Below are 20,641 nucleotides of genomic sequence, written 5' to 3' on the forward strand. Positions count from 1 at the left end.
AGGGATGGGATGGGATATTGAAGTTGAATTTATGAAGGAGGGAGAATGAGAGCGATTTTATTTGAGTATCTCCTGTTTTTTCTGGGGGAAACACCTCAGGTTTGCAAAGTCAGTTTTGAAAACAGTACTGATTGTTTAAGTGATTGCAAACACTTTCAAGTCTCTAAGGTGGAGGAAAGAATGTGTTGAACTTTGGGAAAGGAGTTGGTTGGGAGAGGAGTTTGAATATTCCAACTGTAAAGACTATTGTAATAACAATGGAGTCTCAGGTCTGATATCACAGAGGCCTCCTTTGCCAGCCAGCAATTTACCACCGAGGCTATGTCACCCCCAACTCGGGAGAAAGACCTTGACTGGGTCTCTTTGCTCTCTGTGCTAGCAGCTCCCATGCACTGTGTCTACTGAAAGTGTCAGCTCTCACCCAGCAGGCAGGTCAGAGGCAGGATGGGGCGGGGCGCGCTAGAGGGATGTGGGGGAGGCGAGGAGCGGGGCGGAGCCATCGTGAAGCCGGAGGCTGAGCTGAGCAAAGGAACTAGGGGTGCGGCGCGGTGCCTGCCAACGCCCAGGTGCGGTGGGTATGGGGAATGGCGCTGACCCTGGAGACCTCGATCCCCTGCGCCGCTCTTGCAGCTCAGGCTGCAGAATTGTGTAACCCGTGACCTCCGGTTCCCCCTCCGCCGCGACTGCACGGCCACCCCGGCCCTGCTACCCGTGCTGCGTAGTTCGCTGACTTGTGCGCCCGCCCACGGATCTGCTTCTGAGTCCCGCCGCCAGCGCCAGCGAAGCCTCCTTCCTCCAGCGCAGGTCAGTCCTGGCCATTCATTTCCTGTTTGTTCTGTGCTTGGTCGCTCCTCAGGCTTTTGCAGATCCTGGCAGGGCTCCCTCCCTCTCCTCCCCCAGTCTCCCCGCACCCCAGATGCAGTTCTCCAGCTTGCTGTTCCTCACATAACAGTAAGAATGATGTTTTTAAAAAGAACTTGGATTGAACTATTTGTGCTCAAATCCTCCAAAAGCCCTGGGTTACACACAAAATTGAATCTAAGCTGCTTCTCCCGGCCACCAGGGCAGCTTCCAACCTAACGTCAGCCTTACCCCATGACTCTCACTATTGGGCTTTAGGATGCTACCCTGGCAGATGTAGGGGTCACCATTTCTGGTTGGTGGCAGTTGTTCTTGACTTCTATTGCTGTTCTTTACTTGAGAGAACTTCTCCTGGTTCCTAAAAGAGAAGCAAGTCTCCCTCTCTTTGTCATTTGACTCTTTTGTTTAGCATTAAACATTTTTTTCTCTTTCTCATCCTTATTTATTATTAGATACACTTTACACTTGTTAATTATTTCCATTAGAATTGTTGGCTCTCTCTTACTAATTACAGGGTAAAGATCTCATTAGATTTATTCATAATTTTATCCCTAGTACTTAGAACTGTGTCTGGCACCTGATAGGCTCTTTGTAAAAATTGCTAACTAAATGAATGCTGTAGATGATTCGAACACTTTGACATCTTCAGTTCAGATCCTGCCTGCTCCTGTTGACTGACTGCATGGCCATGGACCGGTTAGTGACTTCTGGAGCTTCATTATATTCAGCTGTGTGTGATGACTATAGTATTACCTACTCTGTAGCCCTACAGTGAGTAACTGAGTTAACCCATGTTAAAGAACAGAGGCCTGAGTTTCCCATGCTTTGTGTAGAGATCAGAGGTCTGAGGTCAATGTCTTCCAGTTGTCTCTACCTTAATTTCTCACTGAACCTGGAGCTTGTATTTCAGCTTGACTGGCAAACTCCCAGGACCTGTCTCTTGTGAGACAAAGAGTTGGAGTTAGAAAGAAATGTGCAGCCCTGCACCAGATTTTATGTGCATAAGGATTTGAACTTAGGTCCTCATGCTTGCAGAGCAGGTACTTCAGGAAACCCTGGGTTTTCCCAAGTAGCCTATATATCAGGCTGGTTTCCAAGTCAAGTGATCTGGCTACTTACTTCTGTCTCCACAGTGCTGGAATAAACGGTGTGTTACCATTGCCTGTCTTCTGACAACATTTTTTATTGTTGTCATAAGACAAAATAGAATTCGTTTTTATATTTTGTTTTTTTGAGTGAAATTTTGTTGCCTATCAGAATTTATCTGACTTTTTAAGTAGTTTCTCTGTATGTCTAGAATTAAATAAAGTTCTGAGAATGAGAAAGCCACCAGAGTAGCTTTCCTAGGTTTTGCTTTGACGTTGGAAATAGGATTGTGGTGATGAAATAACTTACTGGGGCTTCTTGTTTCCAGACAGGAAATCTCGAAGATCTAAGGGAAGTCTGTTTTTTGAAGTGTTCAGGAACAAGAGGTGTTTTATTATCTTTAGTGTGATGTTTTCTACCATTTTTGTACGAGGAGTTTTTCCTGTGTTGTATTTTGGTTCTTAAGTTGGAAAATAAAGCAACCTAGTAATATTCTACATTCCTACCTTTGCTCTCTTTTTTTACTATGTTGTTTTTCTCTTTATCGTTTATGAAAATGAAACCATATCTTTGTAATAATAAAAACTTTGAGATGATGCATCAAATTATTCTAATAAACTTATGATTGTGCCTATGTCAATTATATTTCCATAGTACTAGATATTTTTACTTAGCATTTGTCCTGGGCAAAATGGCTTTTTGTAATTCCTTTTATATCTCAGTCTCAACTTTTTTTTAAAAGATTTATTTATTTTATGTATATGAATACACTGTAACTGTCTTCAGAAACACCAGAAGAGAGCATCAGATCTCATTACAGATGGTTGCGAGCCACCATGTGGTTGCTAGGAATTGAACTCAGGACCTCTGGAAGAGCAGTCAGTGCTCTTAACCGCTGAGCCATCTCTCCAGCCCTCTCAACTTTAATTCAGGATTCTAAGCCTTGTGCCTGTCAGTTAAAAATAAACATGAAACACTACTTGTCTTTTTAACATTTGTTCCAAAATTTAATAATTGGTAAATTGCTATGTATGGACTATTTCCACGACTCTTTGCTAAGTGGTTTCCCTTTTGATATTGAGAAGCAGCATATAAATTTGGCACACTCAGCAAGAAACAGATGTGTAGAGATAATAATGGTACTTGGTTGGGTTACATGGTAGGAAAGGAACTGGGATTTTCACTTACTTCCCTTTCATTCATAACCCAGGTCCTAACTCTTTTGTGGGCTACATTTTAAACGAACAGAGTTTTTCATTTTTGCCATACATTTTAAGTGTTTTTTCCTCCAAATCACTGGCAGTTTTTCATTATTTCTGCCTAAGACAATGTCTGTTTCCTGGAAGCTATACTCATGGGTATTTACAGGATGCTGGAATTTGGACTCCAGGCCTCATGATTGCGCAGTAAGTTCTTTTAACCTGGGGACCATCCGTCTAGTCCCCAGAACAGTAGTTTATAAAGAGTTTAATATAGATTTAAACATGGAGATTAGGGAGGAGAAACACATGCAAGCATGATAGGCATGAGATAAGGAGAGGTAGATGTGGGGAAGCGAGCTATGTAAACCAAAGACAGAAGTGAGTCTGGGCCAACAAGAGATGATGTGAAAAAACCTTTAATTAATTAATTAATTAATTAATGATTACATTAATTTATTCTGTGTTCGTAAGTGTGTGTTAGTGTGCATTTATGGAGGCCAGAGGATAGTGACTGGGCAGGTTATCGTCCTACCACATGGGTTCTGGTGATCGAACGTGGATCTTCATGCTTACTAACAAGTGCTTTAACTCCCTTTAAAATTACATTTATTATTTGTGTATGTTGGGGTGGGCAGGAGTTGTATATGTGGATGTTGTAGAAATTATTTAATCCCAACTCAGGTTTTTGCCCTGCCTTTGACCACTTAGTTCTCAGATAAAATATACACACAACCTTTCTATGTACAATTAACCTTAATCAGCACAAGAGCTGGGTAGATTGTGCACCTCTCGCTGTTGTCTATTTCCCAATACTAACCCCATGACAGAATGTGCCATGTTTCATTTGGACTGCTCTTATTTACAGGTAGCCAACCCACGTGGTTTTTATTTTACGACTCACCTAACCCATGGTGTCTTCCCCCTTGTGGTTCTTCTCTGATGCTGGAAGTCCTGGAATGCTAAACCCTGCCTGCATGTGTTTCTTCTGCCCAGCTATTGACTGTTGTCATCTCTATTCACCAATCAGAAATAATTTGGAGGCAAGGTCACATAGCCTCACTTGGATCTACCTGTGCACTTTCTTGTCTCTGGGACAATACATAGCAACAGACCAAACCTCAATAATGGAGGTCCCAGGTATTGAACTGGTTATATCAGACTTGGCTGCAAGAACCTTTACCTTATTGAGCTCTCTTACTGCAGTGGATGAAAATCCTTTTACACGTTAATTTGGTCCTGTGGCCCTGCACATGTGAGCTTGCATGTGGAGACCAGAGGACAGCCTTGGATGTCATTGTTCAGGTGCCATTCACTGTTTTTTGTAAAACAGGATTTTTGATTGGCTTTGAATTGGACAGGTAGGCTCAGATGGCTGGCTAGGGAGGACATGGAGTCTCTTTCTCCCTGGCACAAGTGTGTGCCACCAAACCAGGTTTTATTATTGTTGTTATTATTATTATTGTAATTGGCTTCTTATGTTTGGACTGAGTATCTGACTCAAGGCTTTCCATGAGAGCAGGAGGACAAAAAATGTCTGTGATTGATGTGTGTATTGTATATGATTGTACTTGAGCCTAGTATAAAAGGGAACCAGAATGTTGCTTTCTGACTTAGTCTTGCTTAATCACACTCAAGATTTAACAGAAATTTCTTGAAGGGTTAGTTATACAACAAGGGTTGGATAATTCTCTAAACTCCATCATTCTTACATCTGAGATTACTAAGAATATACTTTGTTTCATTTTTCCCTTTTAGGCACAGTCTGAATTATGTAGCCAAAATGGGGAATAAATTACTAGTACTAAAATTATTAAGTGTTCTTAAGTTTATTAGGGCACAGGCTAGGCTGCTGAAAAAGACTGTGAATACAGTGCCAACAATATTGAGACTTTGCCTGTTGTAGTCCAAACGTAGGCAGCTAATCCACAGAGGGCATTCAGGACCACAGGCCAATCTCTAGGGATCACAGTAGAAAGTATTTTACTTTACTGTGGAGAAATGGCATGATAATGCTCCTACCTTGCTAGCTGCAAGGCACCCTAGGATGGTTCTGTCACTCTCAGCATACTGAGATACCGAGGAGGTGCACTTCCTGAAGCAGAGGATCCTGGTGTTCTGCCAAGCAAGCTGCAGACCTGAGGAAGTGGCTTCATGCTCATTTTTTTTTTCATGAGAAAGTAACGTTGTTTATAGCTTAATTAGACAACACATCTAACACATCTCAGAGTTGGACTGCTGACAAATTTCTCAAGCTGCAAGGAGGTTTGGGTCACTTTGAACCGAGATATGCTATTGCTAAGGAAAGAGCAGCTGGTGAGAACTAGAAACTGGGAAAATCTTATTCTGCTTTGTCTTTAAAAAAAGTTGAAACTTTGACTAAACTGTGTATTGGCTGACTGGGCTCTGTATCCCCTGTGTCCAGGTTAATGTGAAACTCTCTTGGGACCTCAATGCACTAGACTGAATTAATTAAACTGCTTTGGCTTCTGACATGTAGTGAAGTCACTGCACCTGCCCAAGAGTTCTCTTGATTGGTAAATGAAAGACACACCAGACACACACACACACACACAAACACACACACACACTAGCTAATTTTGATATGTCTTAACTAAGCTCAATAGCTGGACATTTATAAGCCTGCTGATGGGTAGCACACATTTCCCTCCAGTATCCCTGGTTTAATGCATTTTAAATCTATGTTGTATCTTTGCTGCCTGTCATCTTCTGTGCCCTCTTCCCATAGGGTTGCATTCACTTTCCACCTACAGTGTAGGATGCTTTCCCTCTTTCAGTTCTTAAATCTGATCCTTCTCTTCCTCCCCCCTCTCTCCTTCCCTTGCACTTGAAATTTAAGTCTGCCCCTGTCTTTCTGCCCAGCCCTTGGCTGTATGGCAACTTTTTATTACTCATTCTAACCGGGGGAGGGCGGAGGGTGGGGGAAGGGACCCTCAGATCTGGCAGTGCAGCTTTTTGGGGAGCTGAAATAAGCATTAGAACCAATACCCAACATCAGATGTTAACATTTTACAAATGTGTTCCTTATTTTTTTGGGTGGGGGGGGATTTGGTTTTTCAAGACAGGGTTTCTCTGTGTAGCCCAGGCTGTCCTGGAACTCACTTTGTAGACCAGGCTGGCCTCAAACTCAGAAATCCGCCTGCCTCTGCCTCCCAGAGTGCTGGGATTACAGGTGTGTACCACCACTGCCCTGCTCCCTGATGACTTTGAACTTAGAGATTTCCCTGTCAAAATCTTCTGGGATTCATAGCCACTGTGTCTCAAGATCTCTAAGCCAAGATCCAGGCCAGAGTTCATTCCAGATATAGTCAAGTTGACCACCAGGGATAGCTGCTACATGGAATATAGTTGGTCTTACAGTTGCTTCTTGCCAGTTACTTCAGTCCACTTCACAGATAAACTAAAGTGAGGTGGGGTTTAATTTCTGGAAAACTTGATTTGTTTACTTCTAGTTTGTTCTTATTTCTAAGATACTAACCCTTTATATAGAGATCAGAATATTTGGAAGATTTGTAGACTGCAGTCCTCATTCTTTTAGTATGGTGTTTGTTAAAAACATGGCTACTCTTCAGCCACTCCTCTGGAGTTGACAGATTGGTCTCAGAGTGGAAAGAATCCCATTTGGGGAGAAGTAGCAGATCTTTGTAAATTTTGTTCTCTGCTGATACTTGACTAATTTCCATTACTTGGGAGGTGTCTTTGATTGGGACAATTTTGTATAGAAAACAGTTTTAGTTTCTTGTGGGCTTTGCTTGGTGTTGTTTTTCCTTCAATATAGACACCAAGCTCACAGCCTCTTGAAAGACAGGCAAGTACTGCACTCCTGATCCATATCTATAGTCTAAGCATCTATCTGAGTATCAGACCTGTCTACCCTCCTCATTACACCATCAATAAGAATTTTCTCACTAGCTTTTCACAGCAGAAACCTTGGTGAGCATAGGTGCTCTTAAATGAGCAATCAAATGAATTACTATTTTTAATTTCTTATTTATTTATTTATTTATTTATTTATTTATTTATTTATTTATTCAGAACGGATACTGTTTCTGTAGTCTAGCCTGGTCCTGAGCTCATTATGCAAATGAAGCTATCCTTGAACTCCTGATTCTCCTCATTCTACCTCCCAGACACTGAAATTATAGGTGTAATACCCCATCCCTGGCTTTAAATTTGAAGATATATTTCATTATCTGTAGAGAAATGGCATGAGGAGATTGCTCCCAGCTTGCTGGTTTCCAGGCAACCTAGGGTCTTTGTCATTCTCAGCCTACCAAGACAGAGGAGACACTTCCTCACGCAGAGAACCGGATGTTCTCCCAAGCAAGCTGCAAACCTGAGGAAGCGACCTTCCTGCTCCCTTTCCCATGAGAAAGGAACTTTGCTTATAGTTTAATAGACATCATGATGGGCAGCAATGCAGCAAGCAGCAGGCATGGCAGCTGGAGTAGAATGCAGAGAGCTCACATCTGCAGGCACAAAGTGTGAAGCAGAGAAAGCAGACTGAATATGGCAACAGTCTTTAACCTCTCAAAGCTGACCTCTGGGGACTCACTTCCTCCAGCAAGGCTCCATCTGTTTATCCCTTCCAAAGAGTACCACCAGCTAAGTGTCCAAATATTTGAGTCTGTGGGGACATTCTTATTCAGTTACATTAATGACTGTGACATACACATTAGCAGAATTCTCAAGTCATTTGCTTTTAAAAGTAGGTGTATAGATTCAGTGTTTCTTGGAACCAGTAATTTTCTAATAGGAATTTCTCTGACTCTTAAGTGATAAAGTCTTCAGGACTGGCAAATAAGCTACTTAGGGAGAATTTAAGAGAAACATATGGCAGTTCTGGGCTTGTAATGAATACATCATTGAACATCCTCATACCTGCCTGGAACAAATTTGAAAGCAAAACTCTTCTGTTTGCAGAATTAGTAATTCATTCTCAGGGCCTTTTCCATACGCTCCTAAAACATTTAAATTTTCTTTTTTACTCCTATGACTTAGCTGACAACTTCTGTGTGTCTTTAGCCATATTTCATGTATATAATATGTCATTAATACAAATTTCAGAAAGAGAAACCAAATCAAAGGTCATTTCAAAAACTAAAGAGTCATGTGTGTGGATAAAATATGTTTTAAGTGTTAAAGATTCTTATAAATCTTATAAAAGCTAATTTGACTTTGATAGGGTATTTAATGCTTTATATAATAATCTTTGATATAAACATGCATAATTACCAAAAGCAGTGTAAATATTGTATTAATTTATGAAATGTAATGCAGTGATAGTCTAAGTTGTGGCTAGAAAAATTTGACTTTGTGCCTCTTTTGATCTAATAATGAGCTTACTAGTTAGTCCCTAAGCCTGAAGCTAGAGACGTGTCAGCATTTGGTAATCCTGGTGTTGTATGGTACAGTTTAGTTCTGCCAGTGTTTTCTGTCCTCTGGCCCCCTCTTCCCTTATCTGCCCCCATGGCTCTGCTCTTGTCTGCCTCTACCCAGTCTGCAGGTCCTCACCCCTCTGCAGTCTCCCAGTAAACCTCCTTACACCTGACCTCTTGCATGTAGTTATTTCTTAAGAGCACATCTTGGCATGGGTGTGCAGTAATACCCCCTTGCTGTATTATATTTCAGCCTCATGTATTACATTTGTTATCATGATAATCAGTCCCTTGTGGTGTGTTCTTTTAATGAACTTCTTACGGGGTGCAGTTTGTATGGCAGATGTGTTATACTGTGTGTGTTTTCTTGAGTGGCTAGTATGACCTAGTTTAAGAGCCATTTTCTGTCAGTTGATGAAGGATGTTAGCATTCTGTCTAAACTCCACCCCATAGTTACCTGGCAATAGCCAGGTAGGCCTGACCCACTATAAAAGAGGCTGGTTGCCCCCTCTTTGCTCTCTTGCCTTCTTGGTCTCTTGCTCCTCCCTTGCTCTTTTCCTGCTTCCCTTTTTCCCTTCTCTCATTGCCTTCCCCCCCCTCCACGTGCCATGGCTGGCCTCTACATCTCTACTCTACTTCTCTACTGTCTTTTTCTCTGGCTCTACCACTCTCTTAACTCCCCTCCCCATGCCCTTAATAAACTCTATACTATACCATCATGTGGCTGGTCCTCAGGGGGAAGGGATGCCTTGGCATGGGCCCGCTGAGGCACCCCATTCTCCCATACCTCACCACATCACCATAGAATATATCCCCTCCTCTCTGTATCTTTCTACAAACGCTCCAAAGGGGATATTTTAGTAGATTGTTTAGCTAATTAGTGGTAACAAGTAAGTGACTGTTAATTTGATTTATTGATGATTTATGCAAAGTGAATGTTAAGTGTTGTTATTCAGGAGGGCAAGGATTCATTCTCTATAGACCTCACTCACCCAGTTGAAAGGTTGAAATGTGTTTAAATATGAGGCTTAACCTGTAGGGAGGAAGTTCTCTGGACAGATTGTACTGATAAAGCATCCTGAAAATAATGCATTTGACAAAATTTACTTGGCATTAACCTTTTGTCTTCCATTAATTGGACATTTGAATTTTCAAATTTCCCATTTCCCTTGATAAATATCAACGAAGAGTACATTATGATATCAAATTGACTTAATTTTTTCTACCCACCACGAGGCAGTGCTGTTGGAGGAAGCAATCTGAGAATGATGACGGGGAAAATGGGTGTGTTTTAATGAATAAAGACAGTTACATGTCTAGATAATTATTTTCTTTTTAGTTTATGATATGGTTTCAGGTATGATGTGACTTTATACACCAACTCTGTGTTTTCAGTGTTCATAAACTGTAACCCTTAAAGTTCATTTTACTGTCAAGAATTTTGTCCTGAGGAAGTAGATATTTTGCATAGAACAATTTAACGTATTTTAGTTTATCTCAGCATTGCTGATAATACTGAGAATTAGGAACATTGCACAAGTATCTAGTACATGGTATCATCTGTATATAGTAAAACATTTTCTTTCTATGTCTCTAAATTTTGAAAAAACACAGTGAATGTGTACTATTTTAATAATCTGTTAAAAACAAGTTGTTTGCAGTTTGGACAGCACATACCATTGTTGTCACCTATAGTTTTACATCAAAGACAAAATAATCAAAACAGTGAAGCCTAATTATTTTAGGGTTAAAAACTGAGATTGCACTTGTAAATCTGTCGGGGGTTTTAAGTAAATTGTGTGGCAGGAGCTGTAACTGTTGTTTACTGTCTTGCCTTTTCTTGGTTGTGGCTGAGTCCAGAAGCTGGAGCAGCAGTTCTGCCACGCAGGAAGAGGGACACCGGCTGCAATAGTTAGTGCAGCACAGACTGTGCGTACATTTTACTTTTTTGGTGCCCAATTTTATCATGAATTTTTTAAGATTAAGTAAAAATTGTTTTAATCTTTGATTATTTATAGCCTGTATTATTTACTTTTCTGCTGCTGGAATAAAATACTATGACCAAGGGAATTTATGGAAGAGATTATTTTGGCTTGTGCCTCCAGAAGGATGAGACCATCATGGAAGGGAGCTGGGAGATCACTTGTTAAGCCCCAAACATGAACAGAGAGAGTGAACTGGAATTGAGGCTAGTCTACATGCAAGTCTCAGAGCCTGCCCCTGGTAAGGTATAGCTGTAAAGTCACCACCAGGGTTCTGATATTTGAGCCTATGGGAATCATTCTCATTCAAACCACTACATTCCACACCCAGGCTCCAAAGGCTAAGAGGCCATTATTATAATGCAAAGTGTATTTAATCCTATTTCAGAGGCTCCCATAATCTTCCACAGTCTCAATAAGACCCTGTGAATTCTAAATGTGTATTAATTTCAGCATGCAGTGGCACAGATATGCATTACTATTCCTAAAAGGAGGACTGGGGGCACATTCAGAAAATGCTGGACCCAGCAAGACTGGTAAGGCTGCATGTAAACACCTAATCCCCAGCTCAGCAGCTCCCAGCTGTGGGTCATGACCCATATATAGGGGGGGTTGCCTTAGAAAAAGAGGACTTTTTATGCCCACCCCCACTTTTGGGACTGAGCTAAGTTTCTCATTGATAAAATAATTAAGAGTTTATAGTTTCAATGCTAAAATAGAAAGTAAAAAAATGGTTTTGAGGAACAAAACCAATTCCAACAGGGGGTACCTCTCTGTACTCACTGTAGATTCTTATTTATTCTTGTTTTATGGGTGTCACACTTGAGTAGTTAGGTTGCCTCCTTTCTTAGTTTTCCAAAGGAGTTTAATACATAGATCCTCCAGTTTACCTTGTTTCTTTAGTTAGGAGTTTGAACCAATGCTGTAAGTGCAACGAAATCCATTTCTTCTAGTCTGTGTTATCTATCTTATTACTGTCCATCATGATAGTATTCCATCTTTCTGTGGGAAGGGAAGTATTTTGAATAGTCTATCAGAGGAAATGGCTAGGAGGAAAAGCAGATCTCAGCAGCTCTCATTTCTGGGATTATGGCTGACTTCTTTCTTTTTAGCACACCTTTCAGGTTGTGTATAATTATACAGAGTGGAAATAAGAAAAATAGTATGTGTGATGAAGTTAATTTTTATACACCAAAGAAGATGTTGCTTGTTCTGTTTGTAGATCCTGGTGCCTTGGTTTCATTCAGTGACAAAGAGAGGTGTGGTGTTATTTGTGTTCTCATGTCGCTAAACCTCAGGAACATGCCAGGACATTTAGATTGAATTGTTATGTGAACATCACTGAATAGTCTTCACAGTCCTAGATGGTGTGGCCTATTCCTTAAGGTTATGTGATACATTATCTTGCTCCTAAGTCACAAGACTATACAGCGTATTTCTGTTCTGCATATTGTAGTCAAATATTTTTATATTTAAAAACATCTGAACACAGAAAAGATACAAAAAGAACACAGTAGAAATGCTGAAAATCAAGCATACATAGGGTGCACTTCTATGAGTGGAGTTTACAAACCTAAAGCCGTGGGTGAGTTGGTGAGTGAATGGTGTGTGACTTTGAGGACCTGGGCCATTATAACAAACTACTGTAGACTTTGTAAGCCCTCTGCACTTAGTTTGGTTTTTTAATTAGTTGTATTCTTTATTTACATTTCTAATGTCCCCATTCCTGGTTCTGCTTTCCCTCAAAACTCCCTAACCCTTCCCCCCTCCCCCTGCTCACCAACCCACACACTCCCTCTTCCCTGTCCTGGAAGTATAGATCCCCTATACTAGGGCATCTCACCTTCTCAGGACCAAGGGCTCTTCTCCCTTTGGTGTCCAACAAGCCATCCTCAGCTACATATGCATCTGGAGCCCTGGGTCCCTCCATGTGTACTCTTTGGTTGGTGGTTTAGTCCTGGGAGCTCTGGGAGTACTGGGTAGTTCTTTAGTAATTAATCAAGTTACTGAATCTTTGCATTTTATAAAACTTACTTTTAAATGTTTGAATCTTATACTTAGATTAATATATGGATACATTGTACAAGATTATTTGACTGTTGTCAAGACATTTTTCATTTAAAACCTTTTTCTGATTAAAAATTAATATAAGAGCTGAAGTCTAAACAATGTCAGGATTATATCTTGTCATCCTGGAAAGTCGTCCGTGGGTGTGACAAGATGGAGATGCCCATTTGCTTAGCACCGTCTCTCAAGCCCTTCTGAGGACTGCCTCCTCCTCAGGCACAAATGTGTCTGTAGTAGTTTTTCTGGTTTCTCTCTTCTTCTTCTTTTTAATCATAGATTTATTTGTAAGCAGATAATTTACCATCAATATTTTGCTCCAACAATAAGGCCTTTGTTTTCTTGTCCTTCAGTTTCTTTTTTTTTCTTTTTCAACTATGTGTACATTAGATCATTTTATAAAAATTGCTTCATGTCAGTCTGTGGGACCACCGTGTTCTCATGGTCCATTGTCAAATGAAGCATTGTCTGAACAAGCTAGCTGTCACACACAGCCATTTGATGTTTAGATTGGTAGTGTATATAGCCACAGATCCTATATCCATAGGGTTTCTGATCACCAAAGACAGAATGTTTTAAACTGATGTATTTTAACTTACCATTACTGTGATTATTACGACATAGGTCTTTTATATATTATATGCATACATATGTATCTATAAATTTATTATATTTACTTGTATTTATATTGCTAATCAATGTACTTATGTAAAGGAAACAGACTTACATGGTAGGCAGCATTGAGGGGGAATTTTAGAATGCCTTTGTCACGTCTGTAGTTTAGTGGAGTATGTAAAATAAACAATGCCTACTGTGTGATGAACGCCAAAGAGATAATCAATTTTGGATATTACTCCTGGTTAGAACTCATGTAAGCTGTCCTGTATTATAGTTACTTGGAAAGATGTGTAGAAGCCTAATGTTTTGAGTGGGTAAATTTGTTTTGTAACCTGTGAAATGTGTTCCTGGGGATAGTGCATCTAACCTCTGAACTTTCCACTCATTGTCTATGCAGTGAGGATTCCAATAATGCTTTTCTTTTGGATGATATGAAGATATAGGAATACCTTTTGTAAATTTATATGCAGTTTGCTAATTTACTAAGGTATTCTTGCCAAATTAGAAGGAGGGTGATTTGGATCAAGTCCCCAAGCTCACTGTCTAGAGTCAGATTACATTTGTCCATTCTACTTGGAAGAGGTGTGTGTGTGTGGGGGGGGGCATCAAAGATGTATGGTTTTAATCTTATTTTTGTTAGAGGCTATGACTACTCTAACCCCCATAGCTTCAATTAAAAAACTTGAAAATAGTTCATTTTCTATTCTAATTACTTGGCAGAAATTTAGAATAGCAAGAAACTAGTAACAACCAAACCTTTCCTTTGCACTTACAGATCAACAAAAGAGATTCTTGGGTCCTAGAGACCAAAGAAAGAATCAGCAGGAATGCCCATGGTGAATGATGGATTGCAGAGCCTGGCTGGTAATTACTTTCACTGAGCTAAAACATTAACTTGATACATGGGAGCAAGGCCAGATGAAAATCGGGAGGTAGACCTTTTCCTCCCCCTGGAATGCCCATACTTGCCTTGTGGAGGTAGTTGTTTCTTTGGTGGGAGAGTCCAGCTCAGCTTCCTTTCCTGAGGCTCAGCATGGATTTTCATCTACCACCCCGGTAGACAAGGAGTGGTACCTTTGTTTTGTCCATTGTAATGATAGGTGTTTAAGTCAGCCTGCTTTCTGAGATGGCAAGAACTCACAGTTTCTCAAGACTTTTCAGTAGGATACCCGATATTAACAGAGATTTTCTCCTCTTGGGGTTCAGCTTTTTTGTAATTTTTTTTCATAATGTAGGCTCTGGAACCCACATGGTTGATAAGCATTTTAGCATTAACTTAGCTTTTGGATTTTTGTAACATGGCTACTGAACAGATTCCTTACACTGAGCTAGAGAATACTGTTCTCTTCAGAAGAGCCAGGGGATATTTTTAATGACATATATAGTTATTAATACTTCACTACTTTGCTATCTAGGAAAGATTGTGATGTGCTTATGACACCACGTATGTTTTCATTCATGCATGGTTTCAGATGGCCATAGAATGTAAAGTATGTGAGAACTCATTCAGTGCCACTGTGCTCTCTGTGACTACCGTCTCAGCATACAATACACTTGAACTTGAATTTTCTGAGTTCAAGTTGATTATTACCTCATGGGAATAATAGTTATTGTTTTGAGAGACTTAGAGTAGATTAGATCTTAAAATCTATACTAAAGATAGAAATGGCACTAGATCATGAACTCTCCCGTATTGTTTCTTTTATTTTAATCATGCTCCATTTCTCCAACCACCATGTTTTGTGCTGGTCAGGAAGTTCTCTGTTGTGTGCCATATTGTTGAAAGTCTAACTTTCTGATATCAGAGTCCATGGTTTCTTGCCCTCTGCCGAACAGGCTGACCTGAACATCTATTGCCATGCTAGCCACAATGGGGTACTTAAAAATCTAGCCGGCAATTGTGTGCATGCGCTACAGACAGTGAAAAGGATGCTTATCAGTCTTGTTGTTTTTGATATCCATGGAGAGCCAGAAAGGCAGATAATGGATATTGAATTTACAGATGCTCTAATTCTAATGTTAGATTGTGTTTTGTGTATTTATGAGTTAGTTACATTTCTGACGTATAAACATTTCTCACATGTGATTTTACAGATATATTCTCTTGCAACAGACATTCTGTGGAAGCATGATTTTGTTGTTAAAACATCTACTATACTTTGCTCTCTTAGACATCTGAATTGAAGGTGTACTATTTTGAGTATCTATAAATACTCAGTCTAGCTAGCATAAGTGTTTAAGTTGAAAGGCTTCAATTATAAAAAGATTCCTTTAAAGAGCTGATTTTTGTGGAATTTTTAAGTAACATGAGAATATTATTGATAAAGAGGAACTTTTATTAAACACTGTTAGTTTCTGTGGGATGTACTTGTTGACTCATTGACAGCATGGAATACTGGTTTGGTAGTTTATCTATTTTCTTTACTTACGTGCTTTGAGAGTGGGTGTATTGTTTTTTCAAACCTTCATTGTCACAAATTTGGAGCACAGGGCTGGAGATGGTTCAGTGGTTAAAGACACTGTTCCTCTGGAAGAGGAGTAATCTGGGGTTTGATTTCCAGCACCCAGGGTGGCTCACAACTGTCTGTAACAGGCACTCGTGGTGCACATATATCTATGCAAGCAAAGCACCCATACACATAAAATAAAATAAATGCAATTTTTGAGTGAGGGTGCTATCTTTTTTGAAAGATTCCTAATCTTGAAGTGACCTGCTGTATTTTTTTTTAACCACAACATTTTCCTCAACCCCATTTCCTATATTACAGAAGGACCAAGTCATGGCATAAGGAAAATTGGAAAGTTTTTGTTTTTATACTAGCATTTTTTGTAGTTAGACTTGTAAATCATGTCTTTACTGGCTTCTATAAATCTCAGGCCCTTGGGAATGAAACCCATGACATGTCTTACTTCAAAAGGTGAGAAAACCAAGGAACCCAAATGTTCTCTGCAGCAGAGCTGTGTTCATGCCCCTCCTTAGCATCATCACCTGGGGAAGTGAGGAACAGCATTCCCATCCACCTCTTACTGGGAGTGGCTTGCATGGCTTGGAGGAAGCTTTGGGACTGTGCAGAGGTTTATAACTGTATTGCTGTCTGGCCTTCCTTGACCATTGTTTCCCCTTCCAGGATTCCTGTAACTGTCAGCCGATGGTTCATACTCCCAAATGTTTCTAATACTGCAGTGATGTCAGAAGTATTTTTTTTTTAAAGGCTAGGATTAGCAGTTACAGTTTTTCTTCAAACATCTTTGGAGTGGAGAAACTTCTGTCAAATGTGGAGCCCTCTTTTCCTCTTTTCTATCTTCCTGCAGTTTTCCCACTTCTTTTGCTAACTTATTCTACCTACATTGCTTTGGAATCTCCACCCTACAAAAGTTAGTCAACATTGATTATATCAATTATACTCTGTCTCCACTTTGGTACCACTCTTTCTGGGGATCTTTATTGAGCATTGCATCTTTCTTAAGTTAGTTAAAGGCCTCAGGGAGGTTGAAAATTGGTCTAGACAGTGGATGAATCCTGTGAAGGGTGATTCAAGTCTTGGGGTTTTCCTGAGATAGGTCCTGATTTAGACCTGGTAATATTTGAATGCCTGAGGTAAAGGCATTAAGTGTCAGAACAGATGCTCCAATGGAAAGAACAAGCTACAGGGCACAGGAAGAGAAGATGATTGTGTTCTGTAGGGGGTATGTGCTATATAGTTCAGCTTAAAATTAAGAAAGACTTCATACATTTACATTCATACTTGTTTCCATGCTTAGGGTAGATGCTGTCTGTATGACATAGGAGAGTGTCTGAAGCTTTTTACTCTCTGGCTTTTAAGGTAATAGGATTTCATCATTGTCTTAGTCACTTTTATATTGGTGTGTTAAAATACCATGACCCAGGCAACTTGTAACAATTTTTTGAGGTTCATAGTTTTAGAGGGTTAGAGTCCATGACCAGTGTGGTAGTGCGTATGGCATCAGGAGGCAAGCATGGTGCTGGGGCAGTAGCTGAGAGCTTACTCTCATCCACAAGTGTGAGGCAGAGTGAGAACTAATTAGTAATGGTATGGACTTGTGACACCTCAAAACTCACTGCTAGTGACACATCCTCTACAGCAAGGCCACACTTCCATCCATCCTGAACAGTTCACTGACTGGATCGCCAGCATTCAAATACATGAGCCTATGAGCCTATGTGGAGGAATCTCATTCAGACTACCACAGTCATCATAAATGTGAGAATACAAAAATATAACGGCCATATGTGTGTCCCTGTGCACCACATGTGTGTCCAGGTGCATGCATGTGTGTATACCTATGTGTTTTCTGTCATATGACTTGATCCTGATACTACTTTTTACTTATTCTTGTCTCATACAATGAATTCTGACTACAGCTTCCTCTTCCTCTACAGCTCCCAGTTTCTCCCCAACATCCTTTCTCCCCAACCCACCTTTCAGAAAAGAGCAAGCCTCCAAGGGATATCAACTGAACATTCCATAAAAAGATAAAATAAGACTATGTACAAATCCTTATTCATATCAAGGCTGGAAATGGCAACCCAGTCAAAGGAAAGATTCCTAGGAATAGGCAAAGGATTCAGAGACATCCTTACTACTGCTGTTAGGAGGCCCATTAAAACCCCAAGCTAAACATCCATAAGACGTATTCATAGGATCGATTGAAGATCCATGAAGGCTTCATAATTGCCACTTCAGTCTCTGTGAGCCCCTCCCCTGCTTAGTTGAATTTGTGGGCCATGTTCTCCTGGCGTCCTCTAACAATGCTCCTGCAATTAATTCTTCCTCTTCTTTGGTGCGCTTTCTTGAACTCTGTGTAATCTTTGGCAATAGGTTTCTATGTCTACTCTCATTAGCTGCCTGAGGAAGCCTCTCTGGTGCTAGGTACAAATCTATGAGTGTAACAGTGTTCGTTAGCAACTATTTCATTGACAGGTTTTTTTTGTTCCAGTTGTGTTTGGTTCTACCTTAGGTCTCTGGGTCATTTAGCATCTGCCTATCCAGGCAGTACTGGCATGGGCCCCTCTCCTGGTGTAGGCCCTAAGTTAGAGTAGTCATTGGTTGGCCACTTTCACAAGCTCGAGTCATCATTTCCCCAGCACATCTTACAGGCAGGATAGTTTGTACATTGAAGGTTATGTGGTTCAGTTAGTGTCCTAGTGCTACTACGAGAAGCCTTGCCTGGTTACAGTACAGAAGATGACCAGTTCAGGCTGTGTGTTCTTCACTAGTAGGAATTCTTGCTAGGATCACCCTTAAAAATTCCTAGAAGTTTCTACTATACTGGGTTTCTCCATCACCCTCTAAATGCTCTCCAACTCTAGTTGTCTCTCCCTCTCTCCCTCCATCTCCAACCCAACTCCACATCACATAGAATTCTAATATCTAAAATACATAAAGAACTCAAGAAACTATGCATCAACAAGCCAAATAACCCAATTAAAGATAAGATACAAATCTAAACAGAGAGTTCAAAATAGTGGAATCTCAAATGGCTGAGAAACACTTAAAGAAACATTTAATATCCTTATCCATCAGGGAAATACAAATTGAATCTACTTTCTGATTTCATCTTATATCTGTCAGAATGGCTAAGACCAATAACACAAGTAACAACCCGTGCTGGTGAGGATGTGGAACAAGGGGAACACTCTTCCATTCTTGGTCAGAGTGCAAACTTGTACAGCTACTTTGGAAGTCAATATGGATGTTTCTCAGAAAATTTGGAATTGATTTACTTTAAGACACAGCTATACCACTCCTGAGCATATACCCAAAGACACTCCATCTTACCACAAAGACACTTGCTCAACTATGTTTATAGCTGCTTTATTCATAATAGTCAGACTCTGGAAACAACCTAGATTTTCCTCAACCAAAGAATGGATAAAGGAAATATACACTTAAACAATGGAGTATTACTCAGATGTTAAAAAAATGACAACGTGAAATTTTCAGACAAATAGATTAGACTACAAACCAACCAACCAACCAACCAACCAACCAACCAACCAACCAACCAACCAACCAATCAACAATACCATGATCCTTAGCAAGGCAACACAGACCCAGAAAGGCAAGCATGATATATACTCACTTGTAAGTGGATATTAGTTGTTAAGGATAATCATACTGCAAGTCACAAACTCAGAGAGGGTAAGTAACAAGGAGAGAGGACTGTGGTGGGGGTGGGTACATGGATCTTCTGGAAAGGGAAAACAGAGTTTGTAGGTGGACCAGGGGCAGGTAGGAATAGGAACAGGATTGACACTATTTTTCAAGGAAAGGAAAAGTTGCCTAATCAAGAAAGGACAGTTTATTTATCAAATACATACACACACACATACATACATACATACATACATACATACATATATACATACATCATGCAAAATTCATTGACTGATCTAAATCCCTATATTCTTCCCCCAACCCTAATTCCCCATAGCAAAGACTTACTACAGAGAAGAGTGGGCCATACTGGAAAGTGTAAAATTAATGATAACATAGACTATTGTTCTGATTGCTTTTGTTGGCTGAAAAATTCAGCTTTTTAAAAGCTGTGTTGAGTCTTACAGTAGGAAAATAGTTCCCTGTCCTCTGATCTTTCTGTTATGTAATTGTAAAGTGTTTTCTTAGCCACCGCTGAATAATGATGCAACTGTTCTTTTACTTCCACAGAACAACCCCTTCACAGTTTTCAAATAGATACTTAAAAATAATCGAGGCAGATACTTGTACCTAATGTGAAAACACTGATGCCTATGCCTGCCCCCTCTTTCCTGGGGGCATGGTGTAGACTAGGAGCATGAAAGCCCTAGCTCTCAACAAAGAGAGATATGCCTCGTGATTTTAGTCATGGAGATGAACAGCCTTGAGAGTAGGCACTGGACCAAGTTTTCTCCAGTGCTTCCTGAGAGGAACTATGCTAGGAGAGGGTAGTGATTACTTCCTATCTGAAATTTAGAAAATTAACTGCTTGCAATAAGGCTGTGGAGCTCAAAAAGGCAATGAGACAGCCCTACCTTCTGAGGGAGACTCTTACCACAGTAAGAGGCCGAAGCTGTGATGGATACCCAACACTGGGCATCACCTCTGACCTACTGTTTTATTATCTTACGTTCCCTTCCTGGAATTCGCATCCTCGATGCAGAAGCTACAGAGCTACCATCAGCTTATGCTGGGTCTGCCTGCCATTGTAAATTCTGACTCAAAACGGAACATATATATTCCTCCTTCTTCTCTTCTGTCTTTAGGTTGCTGGCCAGAGCTAAATATGCTTTCTCTAGTCCTTTAGGTCTCCTTTTCTTTAAAGCTTTTGTGTCTGCCCTGTAGCTGTTATCTGCCAGGTGGCTGACCTCCATGTTGGCTTAACTCAAACCCTTCCCTGTTCAATTCTGTGACAGCTGCTGAGGTTTACAGC

The 20,641-nt window shown here is 40.3% G+C and overlaps 1 protein-coding gene across 49 annotated transcripts in view; it reads left to right on the forward strand.

Moving 5' to 3' along the window:
* The first annotated feature begins 488 nt into the window (after nucleotides 1–488).
* LOC127676254 (zinc finger protein basonuclin-2-like) overlaps nucleotides 489–20,641 on the forward strand; it is a 191,812-nt gene continuing 171,659 nt past the window's right edge. For 47 of the 49 annotated variants that reach the window (XR_007975763.1, XR_007975798.1, XR_007975794.1 and 44 more), the window contains exons 1-2: nucleotides 489–804; nucleotides 13,986–14,074. Coding sequence is in view for 2 of the 49 variants with exons in the window: in XM_052172143.1 (XP_052028103.1) it covers nucleotides 14,051–14,074 (24 nt within the window). In the remaining 47 variants the exon portion in view is untranslated. The remainder of the gene's footprint in view (nucleotides 805–13,985; nucleotides 14,075–20,641) is intronic. The other 2 variants (XR_007975761.1, XR_007975804.1) reach the window with 1 other exon arrangement.

This window comes from Apodemus sylvaticus, unplaced genomic scaffold, assembly GCF_947179515.1.
Source record: "Apodemus sylvaticus unplaced genomic scaffold, mApoSyl1.1 scaffold_175, whole genome shotgun sequence".
In the NCBI taxonomy this organism is placed as follows: Eukaryota; Metazoa; Chordata; class Mammalia; order Rodentia; family Muridae; genus Apodemus; species Apodemus sylvaticus.